This window comes from Pavona decussata, unplaced genomic scaffold, assembly GCF_977016875.1.
Source record: "Pavona decussata unplaced genomic scaffold, jaPavDecu1.1 SCAFFOLD_137, whole genome shotgun sequence".
NCBI classification, from domain to species: domain Eukaryota; kingdom Metazoa; phylum Cnidaria; class Anthozoa; order Scleractinia; family Agariciidae; genus Pavona; species Pavona decussata.
In genome coordinates, this window is record NW_028145550.1 from 3118158 (window position 1) to 3145000 (window position 26843).

Below are 26843 nucleotides of genomic sequence, written 5' to 3' on the forward strand. Positions count from 1 at the left end.
ATCGATTAATGGGTTAAAGATGCTGACAAAGAGAAATTCCCACGAAACACCAATTTCAATCAGAATTCCCTTTTTTCAAAAAACAAAAACTTTTGCGAGGGGGGGAGGGGGGGAGATGAAGCCAACACAAGATATCCCTGCCCGCCTTGCTAAATCCTGTTGGCCAGATAGATGCAAATTTAGACCAGGAATATACATTGCTTACAATATACTTGCTTGTACTATGCTTGAGCTGTAAAACAATCGACAAATGACAACTGAGATTTTATCACGTCAACTTTCTGGCGTTTACAGCTGGATATGCCAGGAAAGAAGCCCAAGTTCACGCACATATGCGTCTTGTTAGCATTTAAGTTGGGATCAAGGTTTGTATTTAATCTAAATAGATCAAGGTCGTAAAGACCAGTTAGACTCTCTAGGCTTCTTTCGGTCAAAGCTCTTTTGCGGGTAAGTTTTTACATTGTCCATGGGAGAGCGCTTAATTACCTCTAACGTTGTAATATGGTAATTCTTGGTAATTTCTTGAGGAAATTCCTCAAGATGAATGTTTTTTACGAGTCTTACAAGAGACAGCAAAACATTTTTCGTGTTAAAAGCTAAAAATTTAGATAGGACCTGTTAGGTTGAAAAACTGAAATCAGTCGTGGCGAACAAGTGCTTCCACCTCGCTACTTCTTCCTACGAACGATAACCGAGCATAATTAACAGTGTCCTTTGGGTGGGAACAAGGAACAGGTCAAATCATAGTTGGCAGACCAACCAGTTCTCATACTGACCCTGCAGTGTACTGCTGTCAACCCAGTAGAATATAACAATAGAGTTGATGTTCGCGGGCGTAAAAATGTTTTTGGCCCGACTCAGGCTCATTTAGGCCCGAGCCGTAGGCGAGGGCTAAAATGAGTTCTATTACTATTATACTAATTTTAGGGGGCATTCACCAAAGGAATCAAAGACAATACAGTAAGCGACCGCGATTACTTCTGTAAACGCTGCCGGAATCGCGTCGGCGTTTATTTTTTTGTACAAAAGCTTTCGTTGTCACAAAAACTTAAAACTTTGGCAGAACACCGCAAAATTTGTCAAAAGAATCTTTGCTTCTAAGTTTTCAAAAGGAAAATAACAGAATTTTGTAAACAGCGAAGAAATAGTCACCTACGACTGTTAAAACTAATTGTGCAATTGCTTAAACTGAGCGGGTTTCGCTCAAAGAAGACAAATTACATTCACTTCGCCTCCGGCCGTGGAGCTACTACAGGCATATTTTCCACCATCGCCCACGAGTTTCTGTATTAAAGTCCTCTTTATCTAGCTCAGACGACTTAGAATTTGCTTCTTCGTTAGGTTTTCCATCGATTTTGTAGTTCAAAACAATCTCTTTGCAGATGGCAGCGTTTCCAGTCAAACAAGCAAGAAAAAGGCGCGAACTGTTGAATGGCTTCCAGTTCTGATTGGCTTGCTACGTTACTTTCTTTTTTCTTACTGGCTCAGAGCAGGGGGCTAAAATATATTTTAGCCTGCTGAATTCTTCATTTTAGCCCGCAAAATACGCCGCAATGCCCGATGAAATTATTATAATATGGAGTCAACCTTTCGCTGGAGCCCAAACTAAAATTTCGATTACCTACTTTATCACTAAAGGACAAAATTACTGAGCGCTAATTGGTTGAGAGAGAGGGCATTTTTTTCTTAATCGAGGGGATCTTGGGGAATTTTAGTAACCAAGAGAGGTCATGACTACCAGTTAATGATTGGTTAATTCTTTGCATAGCAACCTTTCGTTGTCTTGAAATTTGTTGCAACAATGGCTTGTCATTTTATTGAAGCGGACGACGAATTAATTGAACTTTTGAAAAGCGAAAGTGAAAACAAAAACACAAAACGAAGCTCAGACCATTGGAAAGGAATTTTTGAAAAGTAGGCGAAAAATAGGGATAAGGAGGAACAGCTAGAAAGCTACGACATCCCAAAATTGAACGAAGCACTCTCGCAATTCTACGCTGAGCTGAGAAAAGAAAACGGCAAAGACTACGATTCAGACTCGCTTAAGGTGATGCAGGCGGCTTTAGAACGACATTTAAGAAGCCAAAATTATCCAAAGTCTATCCTGAGGGATACAGAGTTCCTGTCATCGAGGAAAGTGTTGGAAGAGAAGGCGAAAAAGCTGCGCGAACAAGGCATGGGAAAACGACCCAACAAAGCAAAGAGCCTGAAGAAGGAAGAAGAGGAGATACCATGGGAAAACGATCAGTTGGGCAACCCAACCCCTCGTTCTTTGATAAACACAATGTGGTGGCTGCTAACAATGCATTTTGGTTTACGTGGTCGACAAGAGCACCACGACATGATGGTCGAAGATTTTTCTATCGAAAAGGATGATCAGTGATGGCGTCGAGTTCGAAACTTTTTTCATCACTCCGAGCAAGGCCTAGATGTTACCGACTCCGGTGATGAAAACGAGCAGAAAATCATGTCACACATCATCGACAATGCCAAGCCTGCTTCCACTTCAAGACAAGTTCTCCATCCATTGTCGCTCAGTCCAGGTCAGCTTCCAGCCATGTTTATAATTTCAGCCATTGCAATGTAACGCTCAACGTCGCAGGAAACCATTCTTTGTAATCCAGTCTCAACCAGAGCAAGCGTGCTTACAAGATAATCATGCTCCACGATTCTGTCTATACTAACCATGATGTCTGAAATAAACTGATTTTCCTCCCAGGATCTGATTATAGTAAGGGGTGCTCCCATTTCCTGGCATTTCTGCTAAGCGTCGCTCTAAATAAATGAAGTGATTTATTCTACTTTATTTGTTTATTTTCTTTTTGGTGGGATCTACTGGAGATGTGCAACCTATGTGTATATTAGATTAATTGAAATCAAGTTATTAGACGGTGTTCGTAAGTTACTTCATTAAACCAACTTACGTTGCATTGTTGTTTTTCAGTGGAGGAATAAAAAGTGCACGAACATAAATTCATGTGCATTTCGTCAGCTTGAATTTTGTTTCTTCTTAACCTCCCCTTAACACTGCTTGCAGGCTGCAATGTGAACTAAGTATTTTTCCACAGCAAACTAAGTTCCGTTTCAAGTTTCAAATTTTGTGTTTTTTCTCACGTCCCTAAACTACAGTTTTCCTTTTTTTTTTTTCATTTCCACTCAATCGTTGTATGTTTTTACTTGTCTTTGTAATCTGCATTTCTTATCATTCAATTTGAATTGCAAAATATACTGCTAAAAATCATTTTTAATTCATCTCTCATTTTCATGGCTTGCACATGGCGCCGTTGGCGAAGTTAACTGTCTAGTATCTCAGTCCTTGTTTCTGAGCTTTTATGGAGTATCACATCTACCTGAAGAACTAGCTTCAAGGCGACTGCGAAGCGATGGGTAACCACAAGACTGTTAAACAAGCACTACTGAAGACAAATTAAAACGACGCAGAGAGCAAGGCTTTGACGTTCATCGATGCTGGATTTACCAAAATGAAACTTCAAGAAACATTCATTCTATTACAGGTAATGTCTCTACGACTTATCAAGTTTTTATAAGTTCATCTTGAAATGAAAGTCCAGTTGTAAGTTAATTGGTTTAATTTTCATGGCCAATCATTCGTTTTCCTAAAAGTTGTTAAATTTTGCTTGAATAATTAAATGCAGATGACGAGTCACAGTTCAATTATTTAAATAATATCGTTATCTATTTCAAGTTTCTCTGAAAGTGCTAGCCAAGCGATTTTTGTTTTGGCTGACAAAATACTGAACTGATTGTTTGTTTAGTGTTTTTGTTTTGTCGTTTAAATAATATTTTGAACTTGCTAGACAATATTCTATATGCCCAAGGCTTATCTAGGAGTCATCTTATGGCATGAAGAAACTGTACAACATTTGCTAAACACAGGTCGCAACATTAATTAATTCATCACCGTACAGCTGTCGTGATTTTTAAACCGTTTGTCTTTAGCTTTTGGATCATACTTAATGTATAGGGAAGTACGGAGACCTTGCCAAATAAACAAGGATAAGGCCCGGCCCCAGTTGTTCCATGAGTGGTTACTTTATTTTTCCTCTCTTCGATAGTGGGGCCGGGTGATTAGGGAGATCTATTAAAGTTCCTGCAATAGAGTAGGAAGGAGAGGAATGCAATCTACAAACACGGTTTTTGGACGTCCAGATGCAAGCAAAAGCTACCTCAAACTTATTTTTGGTACTGAGAACTGTCATTGTTTATATACAGCTTATTCAATCAACTTGTCCGAATTCAAAGCCTCAACGTTAAGCGACAAGACCGAAAGTTTGGGTAGCTGTGAACCTCGTTATTTGGCTGCAGTTTTGTGACTTTTATGATTGGTAGTGCTGTGGGATGGATGAAAAATAAGAACAACATTTGCCCTGGGAATTTATTTTCTACAGGGGTGAACTATAGCTGAGTTTTGTAAAGTTATTATTGAATTTTGCATCTCAACTTGTAGTCTTGTGTTGTAGGCTTTCGGACAACCTTTATTGATATAGCCACCTGCCATATGATATGAAATTGAACGTTACCATGCACGGCAGTTATTCTTTAAAAGACAGTGTTTTAAACAGTCTAAATAACAATTCTTAACTTATCTCATTTTTAGACTACATTAATATTATTTGATTACCTCTTTTACAATAACTGCCAAAATTCCTGACCGCTGATTGGCTCATAGCTATTGTCAGTAAGAGTACTGACAATAGAAATGACGTGAAATGTAACGGGCGCTTTCGCAACGGAAAATAATGCTAATTCCGTTCGTACTTTTTCCATGTTATTGTAAAAAAACAAAAAAAAAATCGACGGGAGTTTTCTATGGTCTACACTCTTGTGGAAGAGGGGAGGGACACTGCTGGTCAGAAGGAGGCATCCACCCTACTCCTCTCCCCCAACGGTGTAAGTAAACCTCAAAAAGCCCCGTTGATAATCTTTAATCCCATTAATTTATACCAAAGACCAGGCGTGCGTTTCTCAAAACTCCCGAGAACTTTTCGGGCCCGAAAACATTACGGGGCGCTTTTCGGGTGTTTTTCTCGGGTCCCGAGAAGTGTTTCTCAGAGCACCCGAAAGTGTCCCGAATTGTCTCGCGATATTTTCGGGAATCTTTTCGTGTTAGAGCTGGAAAGATTATTTTAGAACACGGTTTTTTTTATAGTAAAACTTTAATTTTTCCAGCTGAAAACTGTAACTGTATTTGTAAAATAAATTTACGTGTAAATGCTGTTCCTAAAAACGGATTTCAGCGCAGATACTACTGAGCTAACTTGTTCACAACGTGAAGACTGTTTGGTTTCTATTCTTGACCTTTCAAATTCATATCGTTGTTGCAGTTCATCTGTCAAACCGTCAAGACTTGTCAAAGTTTCCATGATACTATTGGCTACTCGTTTGAATGAACTGAAAACGTTGCTCGCAAATCCCCCAAAAATAAAAACAAGTCAAGGAATGTTTTGGTTTTGAGCAAGTTTTAGCGTCCTCAGACACCGCATTACCATGAACTCAAAATTTTGTAGTGGAGGCTGATAATTATATAAGAAATAAGCTGTACTGCAAGAAAATGGCTTATCACATTTGCAGCTTAGCGTTGTCCGATGAAAGTTTTCCAGAATCAGACAAGGTGGGTATCTTTCATGTTTTTTTAGTTGTTGTTTTTGATTTTCTTTTACGAAGTTGCTGTACAACCTGTTTGGCGAATACTTTTTCTACATTTTCTGTGGATGAAATGATATTTTAAGAGATACCTAAGTCTAGATATAAGTCACTGAGGCCTTCGGTTGCGGTTCGTGATTAAAGCGATCGAGATGTTCTAAGTCAACACAAAACTTAGGCCAACTTTGTCTACTGTATGAAGACTTATATCCTTAGTGAAAGCTTTCTATTTTACAATAAAATAAGCTTAAGTTGAGCTTTAATAATTCTTAAAGCAGGAAATCGAGCACCATGAATCAGTTACAGTTTTCGCAATCTCGGCGAGTAAATAGTCCAATTTCAGTTTGAAAACATTTGACTACATTTGTAGGTTTTGAAGTTGAGCTTCTTCTCGACCGATTTACGTTAAAAGAGACAGAATTAATTGTCCGTTATACACTTAAAATATAAAATTTAACCACGTTATTAAACTCGGCAATATGCGAACCGCTGAGGAAACTATCAAACTGTCTTTATTTGGTCCATAATCTCTCAAAAATCAAGTTTTTTAAGTACGAATTTCACTTCTTTTGCCTTGTCGGTCGTCATTCTTTGAAAGTTCAACTGAAAATACCTGATTTGTAAGAGTTACCTTCGTAAATTTACTGGAATCAACAAAATCTTTAAGTTCATCTATGCGAAGTTCTTGCGCGCACTAACGCATGTAAACCTGTGAGATTTTCAGAAATTTTTTCTTGATTTTTAAACATTTTTAGCTTGAGTGTAGCCCAGTATCTGTCAATTAACTCAAACTATCGTTTTGGATAACTTTTTCCTTGATAATAGTAACGCAATACAACCATTTAACTGAAAAAAGCATTCCCGAAAACGCATTTCGGGAGCTTTCTAGCACCCGAAAATTATCGGGGAAAATTACGTGACTTTTCTCGGGCCCGAAAATTTCGTGCGCTTTGAGAAACACCAGAAAGCGTTTTCGGGAGCTTTACGGGGAGCTTTTCGGGCCCGAAAAGTTCTCGGGAGTTTTGAGAAACGCACGCCAGGGCCGAGTTGTTCGAAAGCCGATTAACGCTAATCTCCGATTAAAGTTAACCGAGGTTTTCATCTCGCTCATTAAAGATGATTTTAAAGGCTCACATTAAGCTAATTGTCAAGAAAAGTCTAAGGAAAAACTAAGGGACAAAAATCTTTTCGACGAATCCTTTCGGATTAGTAAATGGATATTTGTCGTTTCACAAACAAAAAATTCATCTATACGACAGCCATTTTCATTCCACGTGCTTTTTTAATATCCTATAATAGTCTACATCCGGTCTAGGTCCCACGCGGTCACGAACGCCTGGGACTTCACAACAATAACTAGAAAATGTCACAAATCAGATCAGTTCGTCTCTCCATGCTCCCCCCCGAAGAGCGGATCCAGGTACAGCTCTTCCTCTCATGGGAATCTTGACCTCAGCGTCAGCATCATACATTCAGTGGGCACAGCCGAGTAACTGGACGGATGAAGTTGTGACCTTTGACGATTACTCGAACAACGCGCACTTGTCCATCTTTGCCTGGGAACACCTCAGCAACTCGTCCCAGATCCCACTTCGCACGCGGTGCATTCTGATCAACAACCAGCACTACATCTCCTGTTTTCAGGTTGTCACGTATCTCTCTCCACTTCTTTCGTGTGTTCAGCGTCGCAAGAAATTCATCCCTCCAGCGCTTCCAGAACAACTTAACAAGACTCTGGATTAGTCTCCATCGGTTTCTAGGGTCGAATGCTACTTCATCAGCGACTCGAGGCGCTAACTGTCCTCCCAACTGTCCAACAAGGAAATGGCTCGGCGTCAGCACGGGTTCATCACGGGCGTCAGTCCCCTCATACGTCAGCGGTCTCGAGTTCATTAGTGCTTCTACTTCTTTAATGGCAGTTTGGAGTTCATCATCATTCAGCCCTGCATTTCCAACAATTGACCTCAAGGTTTTCTTGGCTACTTTAATCAGGGACTCAAACACTCCTCCAAAGTGCGAACCAAGAGGCGGATTCCAGTTCCACTTGATCCCCTTGTTTGCAGCGTCGTCTGCAATGCCCTTATGATCCATTGACTGAACAAGCTCTCGCAGCTCCCTCTCGGCTCCCACAAAGTTAGTACCGTTGTCACTTGTGACTTCTTCTGGTCTCCCCCTGGTAGCCACCATCCGACTGAATGCATTCAAGAAATCTGCGCTACTCAGAGAAAATGCCATCTCAAGATGCACGGCTCTGGTGGCTGCACATGTAAACAAGCACAAGTACCTCTTGGCGGAAACTCTTCGTGTTATCTTGGTAACGAACGGCCCAGCGTAATCAACACAGGATTTCGCGAAGGCCCTCATGGTTGTTCCAAGTCTGGGTTCCGGGAGAGGTGCCATTATCTGCACTGCCGGTTCTGCTCGCCGCTTTTCGCACACCTTACAGTCTCTGTCCCAATTCTTCACTTCCTGACGACCATCCACAACCCAGTAGTGATGTCGCAATTGTGATAAGACGTGATTTACCCCTGCATGGTGACACTGATTGTGTACATCTGCTACAATTAGGCGAGTAATGTGATGCTTTTTTGGCAGTATCATTGGGTGAATGGCATCGTAAGGGAGAGCTGCTCTAGCAAGTCGTCCGCCAACTCGTAACACGCCCGCTTCATCCATGGTTGGGGTTAGCGCCTTTAGATGGCTCTGCTTCCTCACTTCCTTCCTTCTGTTCAAGTTTTGCACCTCCTCTGGGAATCGCTCACTCTGTGCTTGTTTCACCCAGAACTTTCTAGCTTCATCTAACTCAGCAGGTGTCAATGACTCTTTCATCTGTGCTACTGGAAGGTTGTCCCTCTTCTTAACCTTGGTAGACAGCTTGGCAACAAATCTCATCACCCACGCAGTGACTCTTATCAGTCTGGTCCAGCTGGAGTACTTCAATGGATCCATCAATGGTTCAGAAACATCAGTTACGAACGTCATCTTCAGCTTGGCTATTTCCACTTGGCAGTCTTCAGAAGTCTCTTCTTCTCGGATGCGTTTCTTCTGGGGCCAGCATTCTGGGGTGTGGTACAAGAACTCAGGTCCACGAAACCAGCGGTGGTTCACAGTCAACTGACTTGCATGTAGACCTCGGGTCGCGTCGTCAGCACAGTTAAAGTCAGTGGGAACATGACGCCACTGTTGAGGATTTGACTTCTGATGAATCTCTGAGATTCTGTTTGCGACGAAAGTCTTGTACCTCCTGGACTGTCCCTGAATCCAACAAACAACATCCTCACTGTCCGTCCATATTGTACAAGCCTCAAACGGGATCTGCAACAGCTCTGCTACCTTCCTCGACAATCTGACTCCCAATACTGCAGCCATCAACTCTAAACGAGGGATGCTTGTTGCCTTTGTGGGGGCAACCTTAGCTTTCGCTGCAACAAACCGCACCGTTACTTCTCCACTCTCATATTTATGCCGGACATAACTGACGGCTGCATACGCCAACTGTGAAGCGTCGACCATTGTGTGAATCGAGCTGTCAACAACACGCTTTCCCTCTGCACGATAACACCTCGGAACCCGAACTCCAGCAAGCTCTGGCAACTCATTAAACCACCCTTGACATCTCTTCTTCAAATCAGTTGGGAACTCATCATCCCAACCCAGTCCCAGCAGCCAAGTTTCTTGAATTGCCATCCTTGCTCTGATTGTAAATGGTGCTAGCATTTGAAGGGGATCAAATAGAGTTGCAAGTTTCTTCAGGAATCCTCGCTTTGTGTAGTCAATGTCCATTGGTGGGTTCAATTTGAAGGTAAACATGTCCGTTTCAGCGTTCCACTGGACTCCAAGCGCCTTCATGCATGGCAGTTCTGACTCCTCAATGTTAACATTTGCTACGCGATCTTCTAGTGGCACATCCTCCAGAACCTTAGGCCGGTTGCTACACCATCGCCGTATTTTGAAGCCCGCTTCACCAAGCAGCTTGATGAGTTGATCACGAGTCTTTATCGCTTCATCGTCAGTCTCAAGCGACGCCATGATGTCGTCCATGTACATCTGAAGAAGGATGATAGCAACTGCTACTGGGTAGTCATCTTTATGGTCTTCAGCATGTTGTCGTACAATGTATTGCGCCAGGTACGGTGAAGCTCGATCACCAAACAACAGTCTCATCGCTTCGTACACGTCAGGGGGTCTGGTGAGATCTAGCCCTCGCCACAGGAAGCGGTGATATCGCCTGTCTTGTTTCGCCATAACAACTTGCGAAAACATCTCAGTGAGGTCAGCTACAAGGGCAACAGGGTTCTTACGAAATCGCAGTAACACATCGAAGATGTCTTGTTGCAGCTTGGGACCCGGCAACATGGTGTCGTTCAAGCTGATTCCCCCATACCTCGCCGCTGAATCGTAGACAATCCTCACTTTGGTTGTCTGTTTGTCTTCTCTCACCACCGGGAAGTGCGGTAGATACCAGCTCGCTCCATCATCAATTTCACCTGGCTCCACCCTCCTTACATAACCCTTCGCCACATTCGCCTCCATCACTTGGCAATACTTCTCAGCAACATCTGGCCTTCTTTTGAGCTGCTTTTCGAGCGAAAGGAGTCGGCCCTCAGCTCCTGCTCGATTGGAATACAATGGTGGTTGATCATCCACCCAGGGAATCCCCACTTCATAACGCCCATCAAGGTACCGTCTTGACCTGCTTGCTTTTTCTGCGGCCAGCATTTCCTCTGCAGTCAGCGGTTCACTCTTGTGATCAGCGAGTCCTACAAGTTCATCATCCCACATCTTCCGCATTAATTCATCAGCTTTCAACTCTGGAGTAGGAATAGCATGAAACGTGTAAGTGTGATTTGCTGCACGACACCCACTAACTCCACCTGGCACCTGTCCAACAACTGTCCATCCCAGCTGTGTCTTAACACCCACAGGGTCCCCTGGTTTGCCTACACGATGCTCAACTGGCAGAAGCAGTTCCTCATAGTAATCACTGCCAATGAGTAGATCGACTTCTCCACGTCCAACCGGCATTGGAATCTCTAAATCCCGAAGATGGTTCAATCCTTTCTTACTCTGGGACCAATCCATTGCTTTCATTTCACATATGCTTGGAGTTGTCCACAGAAGAACTTCCCTCTTGGTTGCACCATCCATACTTTCTACACGCACAGTCACAGTTTTGCTATCCGTCACAACAGACTTTGCTCCAAACACTGAAACACGGAGTGGTCGACGTTCTGCTTCTAGGCCTAAAGTATCAGCTACCTCTTCTCTGAGATAAGATGAACCTGAACCTCCATCTAGGAATGCATTTGCTCTAATCCTGATACCGTTTCTCCCTTCTAGAATTACTGGTACCATCTGAAGAGCCACTTTTCCAGTGCGTCTCACAGTGTCAGGTTGCTCAATCGCTCCGCAGGTTGCATAGGTTGTGGGCATTCCTGTCTGTTGTGCATTCTCTTCAGCAGCTTGTGCAGGGCGGAATGTGTCAGCCGATGGGTTTAACCTTAACATTTCCTCTGTTTTGTGCAACTGTGGGTGATGCCTCCGACCGCACCCTTCTACTGTACAGGAATCTTTTGATGAGCAACGCCATGTTCGATGGTTCCTCTTGAGGCACAGAAAGCATAAATTGTGTTTCTTCGCTAACTCCCATCGGTCGTTCACAGTCGCTCTTTTCCAGGTCTCACACGCAGTAATCTGATGATCTCCTTTGCAGACAGCACATTCCAGTTTTCCTCCTGAAGTTGCGAATGTGTTAGCTCGCCCATTTTGCCGTCTTGCCTGCCACCTTGAGCTACTTGCATTTGCTTTGGACTTCCCTCCTTCATGTTTAGGCTTCTCTGGTTCACTGCTACCTCCATAGGCCATTTCTTTGACTTGCACCTCTGTCTCCAGCCATCTGTCTAGGTCACTGAGATCAACTTTCTTTGGTTCCAGCTCTATCTTCCGTCGGCTCCACCTCTCAGCAATTCTAGGCGGCAATCTTTCCATAACTTGTTGCATGTTGGCGGCTGCTTGCAGGTCTGCACCATGACCATAAGTTTTCAATGTCCTGACAATATTGTGCAGGTTGTCAACAAATGACCTGAGACTTAAAACATTTTCATCTCTCAGTGTTGGCAAGTCCAAAAGCTTTCTAATTAAAGACTTGGAGATAAGCTCTGGATTTCCAAACCGATGTTTCAACTCTTTGATAGCTTCTTCATACATTGTTCCATCAAAGAACATTCCTGCAATAGCCTTTTCTGCCGACCCTTTTACTGATGCCTTTAAATAAATCATCTTTTGTGTTTTGGAGAGCTTTTGGTCATGAACAAGCGCTTTGAACATTCCATACCAGTTCGGCCAATGACATGGATCCCCATCAAACACAGGCAAATTAATCTTAGGAAGCGAAGATAAGAAAGGTGGCTTACTGAAAGCTGTCCAGTCCCCAACCATTCCTTTTTCCTTTGCAGACTCACGAATTTTGTTCCTCGGCTCATCATCGGCTGGTTCCTGTTTAGGATTTATCTTCTCCAACCACTCCTTTACTCTGAACTTTGTATCCTGTTCGGGGGCATCTTCTTTCTTGATATCTTCCAACTTCGGTTCGGTTTTTGCTTTGTTTTCGGCGCCAGCTGCGTTCTCGACAAGTTCTTCAAATTCTTTCAAGCAATCAACAATCTCATCTTCACTCGCTTCATCTTGTAAGAGCATCGCCTCCTTTTCTTTCCAGTCGGCTTCCAGTTGTGCTTCTTTGATTTTCAGTTGCGCGTCAAGTTCAGCTTTTTGAGCAACAATTTCCACTTCCAGTCGAGATTTTTCTTTGAGCTGTTCCACTTTCAGTTTTGCGAGATTTGCCTCCCTCGCGGCCTGTCTGGCTCGTCCTCTCGACGTGGTTGAAGTGTTCTTGCTCGTCCGACTGCCTTGTTTGCTGCTGTGTCTACTGCTGGAAGTGACCGAAGTGCTCTCGGTTTTGTCGCTGTTTTGTCCTGGCACTCCCACATAGTCGCTTAAATATTTCGGTAGATTGCGTTTCCGCTTCGTATTTTCCTCATCTCCCATCGCCGTTTCTTTTTATCCGGCTCTCGAAGGACCACTATGGATATTTGTCGTTTCACAAACAAAAAATTCATCTATACGACAGCCATTTTCATTCCACGTGCTTTTTTAATATCCTATAATAGTCTACATCCGGTCTAGGTCCCACGCGGTCACGAACGCCTGGGACTTCACAACAATAACTAGAAAATGTCACAAATCAGATCAGTTCGTCTCTCCAGTAAATATACTCGAATCTAAGTTCACGTTAGCCCAGGATTAGCTTAATCGGGCTTTGAACAACTGGGCCCAGGTATTTGTATCAGTGCACAGATCTGGGTTAAATAAGAACATCATTCTACTGGCTGAGAGATGAACCAAATGAACTGAAATTGGTTGCCGTAAATGCCTTTAAATGTTAACGTTTCATTTTACTTAATGAATGCACCGCACAAATTCGATTGACAGCGAAAGCTGACCGATCGCAAGTTAGCTGTTTCAGAGGTTAAGTTCGCAAGTTATCTGTTTGAGTGGAGCTGCCATAGGCGCCTTTAAATGCTAATGTTCTATCTTGCTTGCGTTACGAACAAATTCAATTGACATTGAAAGTTGACTGAGTCTCAGAGGCTTTCCTAAGCGACCAAGCTGATTCTTTTGACGCGCATTACAACTGGGCGGTTTACGCCAGTTACTATGATCTATGCATCATATTAACCAAACGTACATTGAATTTAAAGGACAACACTGAACTTGGCGCAGCGGATTGAAGTTAAAGTGGAAGTTCAATACAAAGCGAAAGAAGGCGCATTGACGACAGAAGGTGAGTTTATTTAGATTTCTTGTTTTAGGTTAGTAGAAATGTTTGCCGATTTTAATTAACCTGCACGTTTCATAGAGTGGAGACGCTTTACCCCATCGAATCGAACCATTAACATCCCTCGGGTATACTCCGAGCATTTGACCATGTACCGTGCCGTGGGAATGGTGAATTTGAAGCGGGTTTGTCTTTATGGTTTAAACAATGGCTAGGTTTTTCGTGGTTTGGGGGTTTGAGGAGGTTTCTAAGGACAGGATTTCGCCTTTCAAACAAATTGATCTGGGCATTAACCCCTCATACCTCACGTACTGCTTTATATATAACATTGCTTCCTTTCACTTTTTTGATGGGTTGGTTTGGTATGCAACTCATCTGCCCTCCTTTACAGCCCACCCTGCCTCATCCACTCTTTAAATCGCCCTTAAATATTTTCTGCGAGTATAGCTCAGAATCGTGACTTAAGTCCCTCACAATAAAAAATTATTCTCTTTGATAGGGATTCAATACAAGCAGAGAGATTGATGGGAAGGAGCGAGGAAAGAAGAAAATTAAAGACATTGCTGACAATGGTGAGTTTTGATAAAGTTGTGTTTGTCTAAATATTAACTGAGTTGAGTTGTTGAAGATTGTTTTCGGAGCTCACGGCCTTTGAAAATTCGAAGCGTGGAAAACCTACAACATTAAGTTGGCATCGTGATTAAATATTAAGTTTCTCTATAATAACTCCTTACGCTTTTACCTGGTAAATGACTTCCGCGCTCTCGTTTCTCGTTACCGGTAAGAGCAATATTTATTTTCTCGTGAGTATCGATACCTAATGCCAATGACATCGAATATTTGGTATTGATAGCGACCCATTCTAACGCATGCTGTGACATTGCGCGTAGCTTAGCACATAAAACGGTGTGTCCACATATACCAGAAAATCCTGCACAAAACATTTCCGACCTAGGAGAATAAGAAGACGTTCATATGGTTTAAAGAGAGCTTCCACTCTTCAACAAATTGACGTTAAATTGTTGTAATTGGTGTCTAAATTTCAATGCTTGATTCAAAAAGTGGAGATTTTATTGTTCTACAAATCAGATTTTATTATCGCGTACTTTCACTTTTAAATTTTCTTGGCGCCACCAATTTAGATTCCATGACCTTATTCGGCTGCTCAATAATTTTACCAAAAAACAAATCTGCCGCTCCCTGACAATAGCGGCAACCGTTTGACGTCATAAAACCCACAATGGCGGCACGCGGGAAATTTACGCGCGTAAACGGGTGGTAATCATAACTAATTTTAAGAACACTAAAATGTTATCTCCTCTTTTTAAAAAAAGCTTCATCAATTTTAAACAAATTAACATCAATTTGTTTGGAAGAGTAGAAGTTCCCATCATCACACGTTCAAATTTTCTTGCGCGCGATATTGTGCCAGTGTTAGCCTCAGTGCTACGCCGTGTGTCTCGGCTCTAAGAAAAACTTCAAACTACGTCACACAAAAATTGGCCATCTTAGATCCGCCATAATGAATACTCTATTGCATGGTCCCCCCTGTCCCACCACCCTGGGTGTCTATCAGGCATTTGTCATTTTGTTGATCCCCATGGTGGGGCGTTTGTCATCAGAGGTTTTCAAGGCGATGTGGGTCATTTTAAATTTTTATTTCCTTAGCAATGGAGAAATTTTCATATTTTACTAAATGAGTGAAATACCTATCTATTTCATTTTTTTTTTATGACCACTGTGCTGCGCAGATTTAATCCATTTAAATAATAAAAAAAAGGCACAACTGTATAACAGCAGTCTTACGTAGTTGCATTCATCGTTTCCCTGTCATCTTCACATTCTCGTACGATGGTGGCGCAATCATAATAATTGTGATTTGAGATACAAACTTTTAAAAACCTTTTAATAAACTTTTTAATATGTAGACGTTAAATATTTGTTTTTGAGAGGAGCAATGCTAAGTGTGACGCGCTGCACTTAACTAAGCATTGAAGGTGGACTGGTTTGAGTTCTAATCTTTTGATTGTTGTCAAAAATCCGTGGTTGGGGCATTTGTTCGTTTTTCTAAGCTTTACCATGGGGTTTATGTGTCAATATTGGCCTACCCCACCGTTCGGCATTTTCTGTTCTCCAAGGCGAAAATGGCAAATTCCCGACAAATACCAGGGAGGAGAGGGAGGGAGGGGATGCGTGGTCACGCTTGGAATTGCTTGGGCCATAATCGAATTGACTCCAAAGCAATCAAGTTACAAGTAATTACTGGAGGGGTCATTATATTGTGGAGGGTGGACAGGAGGGGTGGTAGATGGAATGGTGAGAACTTATAAACGTGTACAATTTTTAGACTCTTAGTTCTCATCAATGATTCAGTATAAGGAAAGTGGTCAAAGCTACTATACTCGACACCACCAAACCATAAAATAGATACAGATACAAAACCGAATGCAAGGCTGGCACTACGGCAAAGGGCAGATTTATTAGTGGCCAATATTTCGACCAATGGAATTAATCTTCCTCAGGGCCAGAGCTATACTGAAGGAAAATATAGTAACGGCTCCTTAAATTAAAGTTTGAAAAAATACATGGAAAAAAAAATGATTGGCTAATACATGACATGATGACAGCGTACTTGTAATATGAGATAACAAAAAGATAAAAGTGTATAATCAAAGGTTAGTTAAAACAAGTGTTAAATGCATGTAATTGCAGCCCTGTTGAGCAAAACGTAAACAATATGTACAAAGGCTAGTTAGTTTCCAATATTTTAGTCGCGAAAGCAAAATATTTTGAACCTTAAATGATTGACCTTGTAGACTGAACCAATATAAACAAAAAGGTGATTATGATTTGCCTTTTTAACTTTCTAATTGCACATTTTGTTTATCTTTCAGGAGGCTTTGTAGAAGACAAGCCTTGACAACACAAACATAGGAACAAGAGCAAGTCAAGCACTTTTTAGTCAAGATAGAACATAAGTATTAACTATTTTCTAAAAGCCGACTAAGTTCAGAACTTTATTTTCTTCGGTGAATCGAATTCTATGTAAACACGAAGACGCACTTTATCAAAGAGCCTCAATTAGCATTTAATTTCCATGTGAATTTTTCTTACGCGTTTTTTGTCGCTTTCAAGCTAAATTCTGCATTTCAATCCAAACTCGATTCGAATTTTCTCTCAATTGTAGCAACTTTAAGTCTTTTTCTCGAAGTTCGATTTAAAATTTTAGTGTACAGCTGGGTTTAATGGAATATATAGTGAAAAGTTGTACTCATCGGTGATTACAGTTGGCTGTAAACGTTTTAAATATGCATTTTGGTTAATTTTTAGCGGCCAGGGCTGAGTTGCTCGAAGCATGGTTAGCGCTAACCATTGGTTAAGAGGTATTAAAACCTATAGGATGTCATGGTATTTAACCTGGGTTAGCGCTAGCCATGCTTCTAGCAACTGGGCCCAGAACATTTTCAAGTACAATGTCGGCTAACACCATGGATTTCAAAATAAATATTTAGACTAAATCATTGCCAGCGTATTTGAATCGTTCGTTATGACAACAAATAAGTGAAACTAGATTTTTCATGGAAAGTTCTTGTTACATTGCGTCTACCGTGTTCGAAGTTTTCTAAAACTAACAGTTTTCCTATGAATCAATTGGAAAACATTTTTGGAAATATTAGTTTGTCTAGAAATGGAAATTTTCAGCAAAATTTAGTGACAATGCCACAATCATTCTTGTTTCAATCAAATTTCATGCATTGATTAATTCTTGCGCAATATTTTTGCCTCACGTTTGTTGTTAGGGTAACTGCTGTTCAATTTTGTCAAATTTTCCCGCCAAAAGCCCAAAATACGCACGCGCCGTTTCTTTTTTTTTTTTTCCCTTTTTTTTTAATTTTCCCATATCGTTACTGTTTGTTTGAAAATTTTGAATTTTCCCGCCGAAAGACTTAGAAAAAATACGGGCGCTAAAAATACGCATGCGCCGTATTTTTTTTTAATTTTTAATAGCTAACTTTGATATTTGCATTCAGTAAGTGATTATAATTTAATAAAAGAACTTTTAAATTTCAGTAATAAAAGTCACACTCAAGAAAACAATTGTTTCAATTTCAGTTGTGTCCTTCATTTTGTTTGTCTTATACAATGAATGCTTTTAGTTAATTAATTAAGTAAAAATTAATTAATTAATTAATTAATTAATTAATTAATTGAAAGGTGTGTACAAACTTTTTTCCTGTATATACTAAGTCTTTTGGCGGGAAAATTTGGGAAAATTTTTTCACAGCGTTTCCTCTGGCAACAAATTTGGCAAAAAAAAATTAACGGGATACTCTTTGAACGTTCCTCTTTCACAAAAAAAATTCAAAGAGTGACCCTGCAATTTTACCCGCCAGACCAAATTAAACCACCTCGGAAAGAAACTTAAAGCAACTGCCAATTTATGTTCAATTTAAAAAGCGAAAGTTTGAAATTTTCAAAGAAACGTTCGTTTTAGCTCAAGTTTCATTTCCGAGGTAGCTTATGCTTTAACAATCTAAAGACATCTTCACAAAGCTAAATAAAGTTTGCAAGTTTGTGTTGTCAAATACAAGTTGGCGTGAATAAACATTGCATGCAAAAAGGCTTTCAAACATGCTGAAAGATTGTTTTGTTTTGTTTTTTTTTTTTCCAACGTTTTAACACGTCAAATCTCATTTGACCACACGAAATTGGAAACCTCAGTTTGCCGAGTGAAGGCGACTTTAGAAATAAAGAAGCGACATGGCAATTCAAGAGAAAATTATGCAACAGAAGAAGGAGCGTTTTAGGATTGTCGAGAAATACTGATTATTTCGATAAAGTTTTAACATTGAATTGAAACTTCGATGTCTTTTCCTTCAAACTGTTGCAAAATTGTCTAACTTGCAATGTCGCTTTTTGTGACCTTGTTCAACCGGCAGAGTACTTAACTTTACGTCAATATACAGTGTTGCAAAGGATAAGAAATAAGTGGTGAAAGCATCTAGAAAATGATACATGTACAACCCACACCCAAATTTGAAAACTGGATTGCGAGAATAAAGACAATTCTTTCCAAGTTCTTTCTGCTCTAGTTTTCGTTTCTTTTCTCTGATTTTACTTTTGTGATCGATAAAGACAATTTTCATTGGTAATCGCTTAATTAACTCCTTCTTTTGTTCTAACCCTTTTGCCTAAAATATTAAAAAAAATTGTGTAGTTCCTTGGAAAACAATCTGTATTTATGGTTATTTAATTTTCACTGATCGTTGAGATAATCGATACCTTGCTTACAAGTTCGGAAAATCGATCTCGTTTTATAAATTTCTTTTCAACTGTCAATCAAAATAATTCTATCCACTCTTTAGTTTAAGCCAACTTTTGTCCAATTCCAACACCGATGCCCCTAGCGATTCTTTGGTTTTTGTTTTCAAGCGCAATTTCTCTTTGTCTTTTATCTTTCGTTTCTTTGCCAATGCTTATCGAAAATTAAAATTTGAGCTTTCACATATTCTCCTTGTCCAATGCAACACTAAATAAATATAGTTAAAAACAAGGTCTTAAATATCAAGCACACTACTGAAACTAATATCTAGTTGAGATAATGCAAACCACCCAAGCCGCCTCAAAACAACAACACTACACCGAGCGAGAGCCAACAGCTGAAAGCAAAAAAATACGTATTTGTTTTCTCTCTAAGTTAGAATGGTTCTTTGTTTATCTATAATTTGTCAATTATTTTTCCTCGAGTTTCGAGGTAATGGACCACAAAAACGTTTCTAAAATCTAGTTCTTTCGAAAATCGATAAGTTTCTTTTATGCGACCGAAAGGTTCATGTTTTTTTTGTGTAAACCCACATGATTTCTCATTCAGTTTCTCATTTCTAGTACTTTAAAGTGCGAATTCCAGAACAGAACGTAATGTTTTGAATAGCTTTAGACACTTTCCTTGCTATGACAACCTATATTCCAACGAAAGACAAGCAGGAATTCACAAAAAAAAGGTTTTAGTTAAAAAAAATCACTGCAGTACTAGAAAATAGCTGGTATGAACCCAATTTGATAGCTGTGAAAAGCATTTCTGGAGTAGGAAAATCAAACTTTGTAAAAGAACAAAATTGTGAACGGCATAAAGCCCATTTTTAATTAATTAAATGACTGGATGCTCCCTAACCGAATTCCAGTTGCCAGAATATTCAATCAAAAGTGCTATATTTCCTCGAAAAATAGTCATTTGCGGTTTTAAACTCTTTTCTCCTAATTCGAATGCCGAAGACGTTTGACAGGATTTTCGTAAAAATTAGTTCAACCAGACACTAGTTAACTTTCTGTTATAATATTTCAAGAGAACATAAGGTATAAATGAAGCTTTTTAATTTATTGTCACCTTTAATTTATTTCCCGTCAAACCATAGTCAGGATATTTTAATTGCTTAAAGATTGGTTCCCTGCTAACGGGCGCAAAATGATTTCAGTTTTGGAAGTGAAATACTTATGGAAAAAAATTCTCAACAGTTGTCGCTTCTAACATTTACTTTGCGTTGTCAAAAAGAGCAGTTTATTTTCTACACGAAATAGAATGACACGTATAAAAGCAAATCCAACTGTGGCTCCTTGGGCTAGATTCACGAAGCTCTCCAAAGTTAAGATGTATCCTAAGTACTGTTTCTGAACAGCGACAGTTTGTTGTTTTCCAACAATAAGCTTTTGTTAAAAAACAATACTGACATCTTGATTTAGGACAGCTTCGTTTATCTGGCCCCTGGTTTCTAAACTTGCTCCAGTTTGTGCAAAAACAACAGTTGCTATATAAACAACTGTTTCTAAAGCATAATCGAAACTCAAAAATCTATCTATCTAAGCATTGTCAAACAGAAAATGTCGCTTCCCGAATGCAGTGTGCTGGCGCAAACATTTATAAAAGAAAAAATACGTTGCGAAAACATGCTGGGCTTCTTTTTTTTATCTCTTAAGCATGATTGATGGTTGTTTTGTTTGTTAAACATGGTGTTTCCCCGTCTGCAACACACAGAACTTGTAATAGAAACAATTAATATTTCTTGAATATCAATGAAATCAGAAACATTTTATCGTCTCCTTAGGTAATTTCATTTCCACAAAAAAATATCGCAAGCATACAAACGGCAAATCTTTAAGCAAAACACGACAATTTGTAAGACCTTTCCTTTTAATCTCCATTATTCGCCGTTGAAAGAACCTTTTTTGCGCTACAAAAGGCCTCAATCAGGACCGATCGGATGACGTCGAAGGGAGAACTAGAACAGCCAGTGAATGACTTGTGGAGTTTACCAAATTTAACTAAAGGTCCACAAGAGGGGATAAGTTCCCGGGTGTAGGTCCCGGTAAAAAATCTCCTTGTGTGTGTCTAGTTCTACTGGTAACACTTCGTTAATCTTTCTTCGCAGTGGTAGTTTCAAAGATTTCCGGGTATGGAAAAAGGTTTTTAAAAGGCCGTTTAACTTAGTGCAAAGCATTGTGTCGTCTCCAGTGTCGGCGACCCCTACGCTTAATGTATAGTGAATCACAGTCCAAAGGATAGCAGGCGCCCTTGGAATCGATGAGAAGGAAGACTTCACTAATGCATACGAAGACTTTTACTGTGATTTATCATGATCAGTTTTTTTTTTCTGATCTTCGGACCCAACAGCCTGAAGCCGCTCTCCTTATTCTAAAGGACAACGTGTACCTGTCATCGGGCAAGGCCAACAATCCCTTCCTCCACACAAGGGGCAACAGGGCTTTGTTCAAAAGCTGAAAATTCTTTCGGGACAGCTTTTTGAGCTTTGATAAACTACTAGGGACTCAGTTAAAGGAGTAGTAGAAGTAGTAGTAGCGATGTAGTAGAAGTATAGTAGTGGTAGTAATAATAGTAGTCGGCCAATGCTTAAGTTTAGTTTTATATGTTCCAGCCAATTGAAAACTAACTGGTAATAACCTTAGTGATTTTCTTTGTACTTTACATTATGTGACGTCATCAGTTTTTGAACAAAAAAAAAACATTCATAAAAAGAACACTTGTTCTATTTAAAATGTCTTTCACTTCATATGCACTTTAAACCTTCGAATCCCGTTCAAGCTTCAATTTTAACTTTTTTCGGATTTCCTCTATTTAACTGAACAGAATTATTTTGACGACTTTAAGGACGGTGCCTACTAATACAGAAGTATTTTTGTGCGGTTTATGACTTTGCTGGGAAAATCAAATCTTAGCCAGGGCTATTGAAATCCAAAATGAAAATTGGGGGTAACCGCCCATTTTTTCAAAAATAATTAAGCAATAATATTTCTAAAAAGCACCAAAATATAAAGCAATCTATGGCAGTTTTTCCTAAATTGAAGCTTAAGGTTACCGTGTACCTTCATGGGTGGCCTCAGTTAAACAGACATAGCGCCTCTCAGTTACATCACAGATACCCAAAACCCAAATCAAATTAAAGCTTATAGAATTGGGTATTCAAATATTTTATTGCTTTTCCTCGAAAAAAAATTCCCAGGTTTTCCGTAAAGTCGGAACTTGATGGTCCAGATCGTCGTTCAGGAGTTCCAACTCAATGTCATTTTTATATTTTGGAAGTTTGATTTTTTTCTCCAGGTCAGGATCCCAAAAGCTGAAAAAGGGTGTCGGGGTTTTTCTTAATTCGATTTCGTTCAAAAGTTACGAAACATTTTCAAAACTGCGAGAAAAGCATGCGGAGTGAACGCACAGAAATGGCTTTCAAAGAAAGATTTTTTAGAATTATCGAATTCCCCGACATGGTTTAATTGGTTATATATTTTTCTAGCATCTGGCCAAATTTTACTGAAATCGGTTAAATCGTTGTTGAGTTGTAACTCTTGAAAGTGGCCCCTACAAGCGAAAATTAAAGTTTGAGCAAACAGCGCTTGAAAAAAATTCTCGCTACACAAACAAGTACCGCCCCTTAACGCCTTTATGGAAAATTAACCGATCATTTTGCAAGCTACTTTTTCTTCCGGTCACCTCCTGTGAAAATTTTCTCTCACTTTTGCACGTACTCGCGTTCCAGAGTAATATAATTAATTCTTTCACCATTTTGTTGGATATCTGGGGTGTTTGTTTTACGCGCACGTCGATTTTGAAATCTGTAATGATTATGGGAAAAACCAAAATGGGGACTGAAGCCGACCTCATCAAGTAAAGCTGTTGGGCCGAAGCAGAAGCGGCTGAGGCGGGCAAAATTATTAGCACAAAGCGCTACGGAATTATCGGGGAACTACCGTAACCGCATGTATTGTCTCAGCCAAAACGAAAATTCTTCAGTGCTACTCCTCAGTCGAAAAGCCGGCGAATACATGTATTCGAGCGAAATATTGTTGAAAATTGCGAAGTTTCGAAATTGCTCATCGAAAGTTCGGGTGAAAATTCGCTCTTGAATGAACGTCCCAATTGTTAATGCTGCAAATAGGAAACAAGTATTCGTTTGACGCTTGAAAGAAAACGTTTAAACGGAACCGTTTAAAAGAGTTGACTCCGTTTAACGCTTTGGAAATTACCGTTATACAGTAAGTCTTTGTGAAAACGCTACAAGCAAAGCGGCGGCTTTCCCTTTACTAGTTATCTTATAGCGACGGCCGACGTGAGAAAAGATCAAGACATAGGACATAATTCTTAGCGTTATTTTTCAATTGCTTTTTTGTTTTGTTTCCACTTGCCGAGATTTGTAAGTCTTACGCACCCGAACACAAGTGATCTGATAACGTTCAGCCGCAAATATATAATAGGAAGTTCATGAAGCGCGATTCACGGACTCGCGAATTGAAACAAGCGCGTCTCCATACATTCGCTTCGCTGGAAGATTTTAAGACCTTTATCTACTTAAAAGTGTAGCTTAAAGTGCCCCTAACCCTTTAAGTTATTTTCTTTTGGTAGATTTCCATATCTGTGAAGATCTCATTTTCGAAAATGTTTTTTAGAAATATTGAATCCTTTTTATTTTACGAGCGCTAAAAGTTACTGAAATTTTTAAATTTTTGCGCCCTTTAAGCCCCGCTGGGCAAATTTTTGTCTCGTGGGCTCATTAGGAACGAGCCAATGAGAAGCGTCCGATAATTGACACTTTCTTAGCTGTGACGTAAGAAAAGGACACCAGAAGGATTCAGAAGGAATCTTATGCATGCTGATTCCTTTCTCTACATTTGGAGAGTTGCTGCATCCAAAAACCACACATTTTTCAACCATTTTCTCTGCTTACAATTGAAGCATTACCGCGAATCTTGGGATATTTTTGCACGATGTCCTTTTCTTACGTCACACTCCATATTTGGCCGAGTGGGAGACTAAGGCGAACGATAGGTGAAAATATCGACAAGACTGCCTTCACTTCTAGCGCTCGTAGGAAAAAAAGCATTCAATATTTCTCAAAATTTTTTTCGAAAATGAGTTCATGAAAGATATGGAAATCTACCAAAAGAAAACAAATTGAAGGGTTAGGGGCACTTTAAAGCTTTTGTCTTCTTTAATATCAGTGTCGTACTCGAACAAACGCAAGTTCTTCCACTAATTGCAGGATATTCGAAGTGCAAGAATGAAGGGATTCAAGACTATAGAGAGACCGTTCAAGCAATGATCGCAACGGGTGGTTACACCGGCAGCAACATGCCGTTAATCAAACTAAACATTTAACTTCCCGTGAAAATCGCTTACGTCCCAGTTTCTCGGCAAATACTCACTCTTTTTCTAAAATTCTTTTTTTGTTTGTAAGAACTCACTGGGAAGTTTATTTTTATCTAAAAAAATGAAAATCCAAAAATTTCCTCTCTAAGGAAAAAGGTAACTTTAATTATCTCTGAAAATGTATGGTTATCCCCAATTTTCTTTTGGGATGCCAAGAGCACTTGCCAAGTTCTGCTTTCTCCGTATAGTTTTAAACTGCGCAAAAATAATTCCTGTATTAGTAGGCAGCTCCCATAGGGTAACCGAGTATCTCGAGATGTGCAGCACGTATGCACAGGTACAATAGCAGGCAACACCTCTATTTTCAGCTGACTCAATATTCACCTTCTATAACTAAGTAACTGAAGGGAAGTTGACTATGTACGGCGAGAACGTGATGCGCTTTCAAATTCCTTGGCCTATAAGCTAGTACATTAGTAAAACCTAATACTTCACGTCAACCCTATCTAGATCGGGCTTATTGTGTCTTCTGGGGCCGAGGAAAGCTGATTGTGCCCCCTTCCCCCCCCCCCCCCCCCCACCCCATATAACTTTACAAATATAAAAGCAAGGATAGTGACTAAAGGACTTTGAGGATAGATATGACGTTTGAAGGTGTATCCTTTGAGGTCCGCAACGTGAGGTGATGACGTCATATCAGGTGGTAATAATATGTGATTGCCAAATGGCAGCCATCTTGTATCCGACATCTTGAATTTCTGGGTTTTCCCCAAAACTTCAGGAAAGCGCCGAAATTAAACGAAACATAATCAAAACCAATACCGGAACACTATTGAGAGCCAAAAAAAAAAAAAAAACAACGGGGAGTCAAACATTGGTTGCCCTGGTAACATTAAAGTCTATAAACACTAAGTAAACTGCTTACTTCAAATCTTCTCCAGTTAAATTTCTGAAAAAGTCCTAAAGTTTAGGGCGTTTGCTCAAATATTTAAAAAGGTATTTAAAATTAAAGTCACCGCGGGCACAATAAACCCCCCACCACATGTCTAAATAGGGTAAACATAATCTCGTACCCGGATCTCCCACAGTCACTGAGATCTAGATACGAGATAAGCGTTAACCTAGACTCTATTGTTTTAAATCTCTTTAGTGTCCCACTTACGAGTTAGGTTCACAGCTTTATGATTAGACATGAACTGGCAACCTCACAGACACAGGAACACTCTGAGCAGGAAAAACATTCGACTGCAGTTTCTCCCCACCATGTAAAGGAACTTCTTCTTCTTGACTGGTTTGTAGGGTGGCAGATTCTATTTCCAATCTATGCAGACGTTGTACAGGCTTAGTTAGGATGCTCTTTTGTACTCTCAATGTTGCAGCTCGTACAAGTCCGTCTTTGCCAAGGTGGACCTTTTCAACTCTACCTAGTGGCCATTTTCCACGAGAAACGTTATCTTCAGAGACCAGCACAATATCTCCTACTTGAATGGGTGCTGTTTCCTTCTGCCTCTTGTTTCTCACTATAAGCTGATAAAAGTACTCTTGTTTCCACCTTCTCCAGTAGTGGTTGAGCACTCGTTGGAGATAGAGATATCTTTCCATAATTCGCTTACTAGAATCTTCCAATTGATCATCTTCAGCGTCAAGCAACTGTTTAAGTGATCTGCCAATGGCAAGATGAGCAGGTGTGATTGGTAATGGATCTCTGTTGTCGTCACTTACTGCGGTCAGAGGTCTGGACTTGATTACTCCTTCTATCTTGATGAGAAGTGTATTCAGCTCGCTGAAGGAGAGAAGTGTTCTACCAAGAACTTTGCGCAGTGGTTCCTTAAGAGCAATTCTCCAGGAAAGTGAAGCAAAGTTGGAAATGAAAAATTTTAACCCCTCTTCAATTTTTGTGTGTAGGTAGGTTACCTTGGGGGATATACAAAAACAACCATATTTGGATCGGCAGATGTATCGTTGCCATGGTAACCGCACTATATGACGTCGGCCTTGGGACCATGTTTTGAGCAAAAGTTCCACTCTCAAAAAGTAAAAGTGAACGAGTCTGGTTCTCGGGTGGATGTGAACCAATTCAAATGAAATTCATACAGATGGTAGAACCACTCTCCCAGTTTATAAAATTCGCCGTTACAATAATTTGGGTTTTATAAACAAGAACAAAATGCCCGTCGTACTATGTTCCCTGTCAGCCATTTAGGCAAGCAGGAAAAACAAGCACAACGATATTCGTTATTTCTCCGAAAGTACTCTTTCCACATAAACCAAATTAGCAGCAGAGATTACATAGATATTGACGTTTCTAAATATCATAAAATCAATTTGGGGAAAACTATACTCTGGCCATGGGTGCTGAAGACACCTGGGACAAATTGCAAAAAATTGCAAAATTGGTAATTTTGAGAGCTCTAGTATTTAGCTCAAACAGGCTTTAGAGAGAGAAAATCAGCTTCAAAAGTATCTTTTATCATCTTTTCTGCTACCTACATTTAGTAAATAAGGTTTTGGCCAACAAATTTGATGAAATATAAATTGATACAAAACCTACCTTGAGGGTTTTGGGAATTTCTTCAGGATGCTTTCGTCGCGTGGTTCTCTCCACGCACGTTCCGTCTTTTTGATCAAATCTAGCGCAGACTAACAGTCACTCCCATCGAATATCCAGTTTGCTGTGTTTCAGACCAGGGATGA

The 26843-nt window shown here is 40.0% G+C and overlaps 3 protein-coding genes and 1 long non-coding RNA gene across 4 annotated transcripts in view; 2 read left to right on the forward strand and 2 right to left on the reverse strand.

Annotated features, from left to right (window-relative positions):
* Window positions 1–2050: 2050 nt before the first annotated feature.
* On the forward strand, window positions 2051–2383 carry LOC146467350 (uncharacterized). The gene has a single exon (XM_085126037.1). It carries the CDS (start codon window positions 2051–2053, stop codon window positions 2381–2383), a length of 333 nt encoding a protein of 110 aa, XP_084982163.1.
* Window positions 2384–7128: 4745 nt separating this feature from the next.
* On the reverse strand, window positions 7129–12147 carry LOC146467351 (uncharacterized). Its single transcript, XM_085126038.1, has one exon. It carries the CDS (start codon window positions 12100–12102, stop codon window positions 7129–7131), a length of 4974 nt encoding a protein of 1657 aa, XP_084982164.1. The 5' UTR covers window positions 12103–12147.
* Window positions 12148–13393: 1246 nt separating this feature from the next.
* Window positions 13394–17496, forward strand: LOC146467352 (uncharacterized). Its single transcript, XR_014867748.1, has 3 exons — window positions 13394–13504; window positions 13998–14070; window positions 16393–17496. It is a non-coding gene; the product is annotated as an uncharacterized LOC146467352 (long non-coding RNA).
* A 7838-nt stretch (window positions 17497–25334) lies between these two features.
* The window catches only part of LOC146467353 (uncharacterized), a 4968-nt gene continuing 3459 nt past the window's right edge, over window positions 25335–26843 (reverse strand). The window contains exon 2 of the mRNA XM_085126039.1: window positions 25335–25976. Coding sequence (XP_084982165.1) covers window positions 25335–25976 — 642 coding nt within the window. The remainder of the gene's footprint in view (window positions 25977–26843) is intronic.